This window comes from Buceros rhinoceros, unplaced genomic scaffold, assembly GCF_000710305.1.
Source record: "Buceros rhinoceros silvestris isolate BGI_N320 unplaced genomic scaffold, ASM71030v1 scaffold40875, whole genome shotgun sequence".
Classification (NCBI taxonomy): Eukaryota; Metazoa; Chordata; class Aves; order Bucerotiformes; family Bucerotidae; genus Buceros; species Buceros rhinoceros.
The window spans coordinates 1,123-12,090 of NW_010414101.1; the positions used below are offsets into that span (position 1 = coordinate 1,123).

Sequence of the window (10,968 nt, forward strand, 5' to 3'; positions counted from 1 at the left end):
AGCCGCGGCTGGTGGCTGCTGCTCGTTCCTTTTGCTCTGTGCTCTGCCAGCCACCACTGCACTGGCAGGTCAGCAATGACAGATTTTTTGGTGACCTACATAATTCTCCCCATGAAATGGAAGGCTTCAGAATGGCTCCCTATGGTAACCTTTTTCCCGCGATTTGGCTGGGTCATCTTAAACGGCTCCAACTAATTGCTAGTACCTTTAAAAGCCTTTTTTTCTTTTTGTTCCTTAATGCAGAGGTATTGTCATCAAAGGGAAGGTCTCTACGAGGGCTCTCTTGTACAGAGAGAAGTATAGATCAAGCCAGTGACTAGCTGAGGGTTACACAGAAAGGGGTTACACAGTCGGAGGACTGGAAAGAAGCTGCAAGTCCTGACTCCCAGCTCTGGTACTCTATCTCCGGTCACTCTGCATGCTCTGACCCATGCTGGAGCTGCCGGGGACACAAACTGGCATTTGCCCTTCCTGAGGGGAGAAGGCAGGAACTTCTGTGGCAGTTGAGACCTCCACTGTGCAGAGACTGTGCTCCTTGAATACGTAAAATCAAATTGAACTTAATGAGCACAAAAAAAGAAGAAAAAGCCTGTTGTGTTTTTCTTGAGGCATTTCACACTTAAGTTTGGAGCCGATGTTTGACAGCTCGTGTTTCTCCTCTGTGCCCAGACAGAGGAGGTCTCATGTTGCACGTCAAGAGCCCTGCAGCTCCGTGAACTTTGCTTGTAAAGCTGTTCAGCTCCTGCACAGCAAATTGGCCACAGGAGCCGCAGGACGCGCTGCCAGGCACAGAGCGCTCAGCAGTGACCTGTGGGCTGTGGCCAGCCCGGCGCAGGCTGTCCTATGGCTCTGTAGGCTCCACTGACTCGAGAGCAAAGCCCTGGTGCCTTGGTGCCTGTGAACCGCCGCGGTGTCGGCGTGTGTAGTGTGCCGGAGCCCGTGTGCACCCGAGCAGGAGCCCTGCGCTGCCCTCCCGCGCCGGAGTGCAGGAATCCTGCGCAAGCGGAGGCAGCACCATTTGGTCCAGCAGCGTCTGCCAAGGTGAGGGTGCGATCTGCCAAGCCAAACAGGATTTTGCGGTTGATCGGTTTGTGAGAAGGGGAAGGGCATTTCCAGGGAAGGCGAGCAGCTGGTGTTATTTGAGATGCTGCTGGCTGGATCAGGTCCGGCTCTTGGGAAGAGGCTCCCTGGGGTGACTTCAGGAGTTGGCTGCCCAGCGCGTTGCTGAGCTCTCGTGTCGCTGAGAAGTGCTGGCATTGACTGGGAGAGCAGCCAGGGGCTGCGCTAACAGACTCGGTAGCAGTAGCAAAGATTTTTAGTGGCGACAGTTGATGTGTGGGAGAAGAGAATGTAAATGTGCTTAATAAATATTGGCACTCAGCAAGAGCTTGTCAGTGCTTCAGCTGCTGGAGAGCTGGGCTGTCTCTGCCACGCTGAAAAGAATCCCTTCAGATCAGGGGATAAATAGAAAATTAATATGGAAAATACTCCTCTTTTCGAATGGTGCTAATTTGATGCTGACTTAGCTGCAGGACAGTTCCCACCTGCCTTCCCAAGCCCACACAAGAGGCAGCAGCGATTCCTGCTTCTCCTCACAACCCAACCCCTGGACTGTGTGTGCAGATGCTGTCCCACACAGAAGAGGGCTCAGAGCAGAGCAAACCCTGCAGATCTGGTCTCTCTGTTACCTGCTGGTTTGTGTTCTACAAACTCCTGTCTTCTGGGAAGGAGAGACCAACTGTCTATTGGTGTCTGCAGCCCTGGTGGTGGAACTGGCCTCTTCAGGTTGCCTTGGTAAGGAATGACTTATACTGGAATTCCCAAATTGCCAATGTTTTTCTTTACTGCTTCAACCAAAGCTACACAGAATTCCCTGACCTGTGCCAACGGTAAAAGGATTATTTGAGCCTTGCTGGTGACCTATAAATACCCCGGTATATTTGACTACTTGTTTGACACATCATAGCGGTCTCTTTGACTTCTGACGCCTAGCTTTTCAGCCACAGACCGTGTTTCTGTGCTGGCAGGGCACCACGTCCTTCACCTCCGGTCTGATCCACCTCTCTTCTGCCCTGTGCGTGTAGGTACCTGCTGCACCGTCTCCCCACACTCTGCGGCACTGCTGGAGCCGCAGGTGCTCTGCAGGATCAAAGCAGCAGTTCCCTTTACATTCCTCCTGCTTTCCAGGGAGCACCTTTTGATCTTTTACCTGTTGCTTCGTTCTTCCTCTGCTAGGTAAGAGCTAATTGTTGCCTCTGTTGGCAGAGAAGCCCCACACCTCTGCTTGCGCTCCTGAAAGCGCTTGGAGAGCTGCAGCAGGACATCGCTCAAGCTCGTTTCCTACGTGCATCTCCATCCACTGTCCTCAATTGACAAAGCTCACTGGTGTTTTCTGAGGAAACCTTCTCTGCTCAACAGCCGCAGCAGCCTGGTACCACCTTCCTCCTTGGTGTATGCGGGTTTAGTGTTTCAGAGCTCCGCTGCAATAGTGGGCGCAGCTGAAGGTCTGGGTGTCCGGGCTGCCTTCAGCCCTGTCAGCAGCAGGACATGGCAGAGCAGACCGTGCTGCCACAAAATGCTGCGTAGCAGGTGACCCTCTTCAGATGTGCTGAAGGCTCAGGGCTTCTCACCGGCACAGGTTGCTCACATCACTGCTTCGGACTCCTTCAACCCTGTGTTGAAACGGTGTGTTGTAACTGGGTGGTGGGAAGGAGGAATTGCCCCATAGTTTACTGTCGGTGTTCCTGCAGGGTGCAAGAGGAAAGGTGACTCGATCTTAAATGTGGTTGAGGGAAATGCCTTTCCCCATGCTGTAACCCAGAGCCAGCAAGTGCTGTGTGCTCTGCAGACTGAGGTGTGGCACTTGTCACAAGGAACATGCTGAGCTGACCTCTCTGCGCGCTGCCCCCGGACCTGGCACTGGGGAACTGTGTGGTGCGTGCTGGGTCGGACTGGTCCGTTCCCAAGCAGCTGAGGCCATGCCAACACAAAGGAACAGAAGTAGGTGTTTTCTCTCCTCAGGTACTTCTGGCAGAACAGAACCTGCCCTGCCTCTGTCCGTTTGCCGGCTGGGGATGGCAGCGGCCGGTAGAGCTGTGGGGTGGCGGTGTGCAGGACTCTCTGTGGAATTGCTTCCCACAGAGATTGAGACCCACCTGCTGCGTCAACACCTCAAGCCTTCTTCCTGATCTGTCTGTGAAATACTTTTTAGCTTGGGTGACCCCTCCAGATTCACCACAGAGCTCCTCATCGACAGCCCTGGTGAGCAATGCATCATCTCGTTTGAGTACAGAGCTTACCTGGTGATTAGTCGGGGATCACAGGCCACAGTTAGCTCGATCGATAGACGAAGTGTTTGCCCGGAGCTGGTGTGCCCAGCTCTGCTGCTGGAGCCGGTCTGCTCTGTGGAACACGGGGCTCTTGCCACCTCTCTCTGAAAAAGCTCTTATTTTACCATCGCTGCTCAAAAACCAAACCAAACCCCCAGCCCTCAAATGCACAGCAGGATTGTGCCCCAAATTGGGAAGCACAAGATGAACTTGTTTTGATTCATGGGCTTTTGGAGATCAGTGGTTACTGCGGGTGAAACAGCAGCCCCGTGTTTAATGTCATGGTCTCAGCAGTGTTTCTGTGCTGGAGGAATCCCCCGGGGTCAGCTCTGACTCTCTCTGACATCCCCAGGACAGCGATACATCGCAGCTCAGCTATTCCCTTAATGGGCACTTGTCAGTGACAAGCATTACTTTGCTGTTTCCTCCCCACAGGAACTATTAAAATGTGGTGTGGGTTTTTTTTACTGCCTTCATATTTCTTCGTTGCAGAGGAAAACATCCCGGGATTCTGTACTTCAGCATCTTCAGGACATAGAAGGGATGTTACAGGTCCAGAGCCTTTGGAGGCTCTTGCTCGAGGCATAGGGTTGAGGCAGCAGTTGATGGGGAACCTCTTCCTTCCCAGTCAGTCCTGGGCACGTGCTGAGCTGTCATTATATCTCCTCTAACACTGTTCTTTCCTCCTTCTTGGCAGATCTTCTGAATTGGGCTCCTGATTAAAGCTGTCAGATAATGGAACATTTCCTTGGCGATGTCTCTGGGGCGACTCCTCCGACGTGCCTCTTCAAAAGCTTCCGACCTCCTGACCTCGAATTCTGGTGGTGGCGGCAGCTCCTCTTCCGTACTCGATGGGGAGATTATCTACTCTAAGAACAACGTCTGTGTCCACCCACCTGAGCTGCTACAAGGCGTCGGGGAGCATCATCCAGGTGATGGGGTGTTGCGGGCACTGCTCTCTCACACTTTTTCTCTCTCCTGGGGTGTGTGTTTGTATCAACTTCGACATCTTGGTCTCTAAAGAATAAAGAGGTGCCAGTGGGGACAGGGCAAGGCAGTCTTCCAGAAGATGAAGGAGAGCCATCCACAAGCTGATTCCTCCGCTCTTCTTTTTGTAGGAAAATTGGTGATATTTCTCCTTTCTTTTCTGATCTAGCATGGATTTCCCTCGTTTAGTAAGTCTTTTTGTGCCCGGAGATGGACAGTTGTCCTTCGAGGACAGGAACCTCTATGGCTCTTTTAAAGACATACATTGCTCAGGGAAGCCAAGTAGGTAAAGGGATAAGAAAGAACCTGGTTGTGGCTGCAGGCACTGGAGTGAATGAAGATAAACCCTGTCCTCAGCCTTTATTCTCTTTATTCTGTGCTCTTTCATGTGTTTGTCAGAGAGCTGCGGCCATGGGCTTAGCTTCACAAAACCGATTGTTCTGTGAACACTGAACCACGCTTCCCTTTTTGTGTGTGTGACTCTTCTTTTCTCTTGGCTTTCCATCAAAACTGTAGCCCTTTAGCTACACCAAGGTAAATATTCTTGAGAAAGAAATGTTTAGTTGGCACTTGAAATTGTTTAATGAACAAACAGCCGAAGTTTTTCATGTGGCAACACATTTCTTGGTTCAGAATCCCTCCAGGAAGTTGCAGTATTTGCGTGTCGTTTCTCTGTCTGCTTAGAGCAGAAGGAACTCAAACTGTTCAAAAAACATATGAGGGCTTGAAATGACTTGTAAATGCTGAATAATGCCGAGCACCACACAGTTCATGGGGCAGAATTCGCTCCTGATAAATCCAAGCGTTTGTTTTGCCCGTATGTGATGATGGTGAAGTGGGGGGAGATGGGGATGGCCCAGCTTCAGGCTTACGGGGTTTCCTGAGAATAAAGCTGTGTTATCGCTGATTGCTCCTGTGCTCTCTCAAAGGCTACTTGTGCTTGTACATGGAGAAAGATGAGCTGCTGGGAACCACACTTATCCTCGCCTGGGTGCCCAACTCGCGCATTCAGCGGCAGGATGAAGAAGCCCTGCGCTATATCACTCCCGAGAGCTCCCCTGTCCGTAAAGCTCCCCGCAAACGCGGCCGCCACACTCAGGGTTTCGGCGTTGTCCGGCCGGCTTCCCCCTCTGAGCAGAGAGGCGCGGTGGTCCTGAAGGGAGACGACATCCTGACGGTGTCACAGCTTGTGAAAGATGTAGCTTACATCAGCTCCCCCTCTTCGGAAGGGGAGAAGCTCTCCCAGTGCTGCCCTGTGGCCGACAGCAGCCGCCGGTCGCCCCAGCCTGCCCGCAGTGACTCAGGAATCCTATCGACAATCAGCTCGCAGGAGGAGCACAACAGGTCGGAGCTGTCGCTGGAGGGGACGGAGGAAGGGCTGGACTGCAGGCCGGAGACGGGGGAGGACGAGGGCTCCTTGGAGCTGTCTGCCGATGACGTGAGCAGAGACAGTACTTTTGACTCTGATTCTGATGCCTTCTCTTCCCCCTTCTGCCTCTCTCCCATCAGTGAAGCCCTGGGGAAAAGCAGTAGTTCTGTGTTTCTGGACAATGACAGCAGGTGAGTGCGTCCTCTACTCCGGTCGTTGGGTGGGTAGCAGAGGGGCTGGCTGCTGAGCCTGGAGATGCTGAAGGAAACTGAGAAGCATCACCATGGCATTCAGCTGAACATCCTGTCTTGCTTCAGACACCTGCATCGTTTACAGGAAATTGTCAGCTCAGCGAACCCTGGCCCTCAGCATTTAGGGCTGTCTATGCACAGTCTTTCAGGTGAAGTGTCTCAAGCATTACTAAATTAAGAAGGTCCTTTGTTGGTCTAATTGGCTCTGCTGAGGAGATGAGCTAGTTACTTCTTGTGGAGAGCCACATCAAAGCATCTGTCTGCCTTCCTCTGTGCTGTGGGTGCCTCTGCAAGGCACCGCGCTGACATGAAAGCTGCGTGTATGAGCTTGTTTCGCTGGTGTTCTGAACACGGTCCCACTTAGAACATATAAATATTAATTCTTGCATGTCTAGCCTGTATATTGTAGTCAGCATTGGTAGATCTAAAGGTCGATGCTTCTCCGTGGCAGCTGTGGCAAACTCTGCGTAGGGGAAAGGGGGCACCTTGCGGAGGAGTGATGGGCAGCAGGTACCTACGTCACATACTGTCTTGGTTCGCGGGGTCTCTGCTCTGTGAAGTGTGTCCCTGACTCCCAGCTCGGGGAGGACTGGTGTGCTGAGTTCATGATCTGGGGCTGACGTTAAGGGTGTAGCTCAACTTTAAAACTACACCTGAAATTCGGAAAAGCGAGTTCTCCTTTGTGCGTGGCAGCAGCATGCAGACCACCCAGAGGGCTGACCTTCAAGGAGGTTCTTCCTCTGTGTAATGTATGGGAGATCTCGAGCCCAGAGAATGCCAGTAAGGACGAGGTTTATGAAGGAAGTGTTCTAACTGATTCAACTCTCTCCAGTGTAGCGACCGCAGTCTTTGTATCAGCTTTGCGTTTGGTGCATGTCCTAGCTGAATAATGAGAAGCATTCCCCCTGAGCCCATGGGGTGTCCTGGGCTTGAGCTCTGCAGCAGCGGGGCGGGCAGCACCTCAGCACACCTGTCCCGTCCCATCCCATCCCACAGAGGCACATCACAAAGCAGCTGTGGGCTGCCCAGGAGGGGCCTTTGGTTTCCGAATTGTGTTGAACTGAACGAGGTCAGTTTGACAGTGACCCTTTTAGCCTGACAGTCTTTTTCAACAACTATTCACGGGAGTGTGGAAGACTGGAAACTACAGCAATGTCACAAAACACACCTGGAAACATTTTCAGAGAGGCCTCTGAATGATTCAATATCATTCCTAATAACTGACTTTGCTGGCTTTTTGTCCCATCCAGCTTGTGTTCTAGCGCTGCGCTGCTGCCTGGGGGTGAAACTCCAGTCAGCGTATTGGCTTAGAAACTTCCTGGCCTTGACTTACAAACCAGAAAGCCCCCAGGTCCGCGGCCACCAAAGCCGCTGTTGGCTTAAGGTGTGTCAATGTTTTTTCCCTTGAAGCAGCACTGACGATCTGTGCGTTTGACCCGTCTCTCTCACTGAAAAAAGTGAAGTTGGGGGGTCTAGCGGTTTTTTAAAGCTTTTTTTTTTTTTGTAAATAAAGTATAACTAAAATGCTTCTGTGAACATTTCTGAGTTCAACAGTAGGATTCTTAAAGGAAAAACATTCCTGACTTTCAGTGTGTCTGTGGGGAAGCTGTAGCCCAGGTTGCCTACAGCCCCGAGCGTGGGGTCATTGCCTCGCTTTTGTGGTTAGACACGGGAGTAGTGAAGGGCATGCTCAGAATAGTGTCCTCCAGGAGCCTGACCTGGTCCTGGGGACCTCCTGGTCCTGGACCACAGCTGTGAGCACGCAAGGCATGCAGAGAGCTTTCGCACCCATCAGCGTGCGCGGGGACACAAGCAGGAAGGGGCTGGCACAGAGCTCGGGGCACACAGTGCTGTGGTTTAACTGTTCTGCAACGCTCTGAGCTGCGAACAGCGTCAGGGAAGGAAGGAAATACCAGGCTGTTGCATATTCGCTGCCGGGCCTGGGCAAGCTGCAGCGTTTCCCCGCAGCCTGGCTCGGGCGAGCCCTCTGCCGGCTTCTCCTCCCTGGCCAGCAGCAGAGCCTGGCTCTGCAGACACGCTCCTCCTGGGCCTGGGAGCCTTTCCCTTTCTGGTTTGGTTTTTTTGTTTTTTTTTTTTAATTCCTCTGGCATGAGTCTGGAAGCCTCATGTATTTGGCACTCATAATTTGCAGCAGATTAATAAACAGACCTGTCATTGTTGCGCACTTCAGACCTGAAAGGCTTTTGTCCAGTGTGTCCATTTTTTATGCCAGTTTGTTCTTCCACACAGAGCCCCCTTGCATGATACCTGCAGGATCTTACAAATGGTTCGAGGGGGATAACTTGCACAGAAAACTGTGCAAAAGTCTCATCAAAAAGCGTCCTCTCATTTCCTGCACTCATCCCCACGTCTGGGGGGCGGGGGATGCTGCTTCAGAAGTCGCTACAAGCATGAGAACAGCTTCCTTGTTTCTTAAGGATTTTTTCTGCTGGCTGCTTCCCATCTGAGCCAGAACTGGAGCGCGAACAAAGTTTGTGCTGCTGGCAGATTGTTCCGACTCTTCTCCCTCCCTACCCGCTGGTCACCACCTCCTCCCCGCACAGAGCAGCGGATGGTTCTGGTTATTTCGCTCTGCGCTGGGGAGCTGCTGTGCAGAGCACTCTGCTTTTCCCCGCGATCGTCTCCGAAGCTGAAGCTGCATGGTGCCTGGGTGTTTCAGCCCAGCCAGCTTTCTTCCTGCACAGTTAGGGACCGCCAGAGGTGGGAAAAGGTGACGCTGTGGAAGAATTAGGATGTAACGGCAGCCTTGGATGCAATGGGAGCAGGGGCTTAGTAGCTGCCTGCCAAGGATCTGTGTGACCTGGAGTCACACGGCCCGTGTGCCTCCTGGAGCATCCTCTGAGAAGGTGGCCTGGCCTCCTGGGTGGAAGGGATCCCCCCACGTACTGGTGTGGGCAAAACTGGGACAGGGAGGAAGAAGAGAGGTGGGCTTGGGAGCGGTTGAGTTGCACACAAGTCAGTCGTTAGAAGTCAACAACTCGCCTGGTCAAACATGGGGAGATAAAACTGTACCCATTGTTTTGGGGATTTTTTCCTCTGCTTCTCAGTTTGACAGGCTGCCAGGGAGCCCATGCAGCAACCGACGCTTTCCTCCCAGTTACACAATTCCTGGGGCTGGGAGCTATGGGAGTGTCCCGTCACCAGCGCACACATTCATGCTTCTCTCTCTAGAGGCGCCTGGCCCTTGTGCATCGTGTGCTCCTCTCGTGGAGAGGTGGCTTTGCTCCCTCGGCTTTTGAGTGACTTGGGGGGCCCCTTTCTGCCCAGTGCGTGGTTCCTGCAGGGAGGTGGCTTGTGGGGAAATGCCTGTATGGACCCCGGCGTTGTCAATGCGTTTTTGTAGGGGAGGAGAGACACTGAATAAAACCCCTCCACGCTGTCCCTTTGCTCCCCTGTCACTGTGTTTGCTGGGTGTCATGAAACATTTGTCCTGTGCTCTGAAGGGCACTAATTCAGGACAACCACACTCCATACCCGGCTCTGGCATGTGGCTGCCCTGCTAAATTACTCAGCTTCCATTTTCCCCATCAGTAAAGGGAAGCTAAAAGCCTTTTGTTATGTCCTGGCGACCAAACAGCATCTGACACCTCTATAATGTCTTCCAGCCAATGCTTCTGAAGTTGCTTTAACTGACCATGACATCAGATCCATACCAATCGGCTGCAGAAGCACTTAGTGCGCTCTGAGTGGGGTTGAGGGGTTTTTTGTGCTGTGCCAGAGTGACCCCTGGTTATCAGGGGCTTTCCCCAGCACTGGGTGAGAGGCTGAAGTGGGTGCTAAAGGCTTTTCACCTCAGTGACGAGCTGTGGTTGCTGTTACCTGACGAGCACCCTATTAAAAATCCTGAGGAGGACAAATAAATGCTGGTTCCTTCACTAACTTCATGGCCATGGGATGCTGGTCAACACAGGCAGAACTGGACTGAGGAGCCTCCATACGAGTGGAGCTTGGGGCAACATCTGGCCAGAGGCTGGAGCCCTGCGAATGGTCCTGCAGGTGGTGGGACAGATGCCAGTTCATGCTACCACAGCACTTGCTTTAAAGGACAAGCTGAAGTGATGTGACCAGCGTGGTCACAGATAGAAACGTGAGAAGGAAACCTCTTTCCTAAGAAGGTGATGATTTTAGCAACCAGTAATAAAAATAATGAAACATTTCCACAGAGGAGCTAAAGGAGGGTCTGGTTGCCGTGTTCTCCAGCAGCCAGGAGTTCCCGGAGCTGCTGCAGAGGGTCTAGGCACAGCGCTCAGCACCAGGAAGGCTCCTTTGGCCTGGCAGTTGATGCAGTCTTTACAGATGCGTTGCACACCCTGCTGTGGAGCCTCTTCCCAGGGAGCTAATCAGTAAATTGCCGTCTCGCAAGGGAGTGGAGGTGCAGCGTTGTGGAGGGTGGCCGCAGCTGCATGAGCGGGCGGTAGCAGAGTGCACAGTGTTGCATCATGTTGTTTTGGCAGCTCACCTGAAAGGCTCGGTGCTGCTCCGAGCCCTGCAGGATAAACAGGAGGCAAAACTGTAAGGGAAATGAGCTGAAATTAGTGTGAACTGGCAGGAGCTCTGGAGTCGTCAAGAGGCTGGGAATTCATTGCTGGAACAGAAGAGATTATATTCTTAGAAGCAGGGGAATTGGTCACAGACTCCCCAGTCTCCCATAGCTCCTTGGAGCACCTCGTGTCGCGCTGTCCTGTGATGGCTTCGCCGTGGGAAGGAGTGCGCGGGGGCCTCGCTGCTGCTGGGGCAGGCTCCGGTTCTCTGGCACCTTGCCTGAACCAGCGGGATTTACGATGTAAGACACTAAAGAACCTCATTTGGGTGCCCAGGATAAAAATACCCCCAGATCCTTCTTCCGTCTGGACAGTCCTTTTTCCCTTCTCTGTGAGTCGTGGGGTGGCTGTAAGCTTCACCCAAAGCAGGGCTTTCAGGTGGTCTGGGAAGAGGAGCTGGTCTTAGCCGTGTGCTGAGCGTCGCTTAAAGCCGTTCCTGGCTGCGAAGGTTGGGCAGATCCCGGAGCTGG

The 10,968-nt window shown here is 52.7% G+C and overlaps 1 protein-coding gene across 1 annotated transcript; it reads left to right on the forward strand.

Annotated features, from left to right (window-relative positions):
• Window positions 1-4,083: 4,083 nt before the first annotated feature.
• LOC104494183 (TBC1 domain family member 16-like) lies at window positions 4,084-5,876 on the forward strand (the record flags this gene model as incomplete). Its single annotated transcript, XM_010136984.1, has 3 exons — window positions 4,084-4,261; window positions 5,246-5,427; window positions 5,602-5,876. Coding segments are annotated over exons 1-3 (635 nt in total), but the record flags the coding sequence as incomplete, so codon positions are not given.
• Window positions 5,877-10,968: the final 5,092 nt, after the last annotated feature.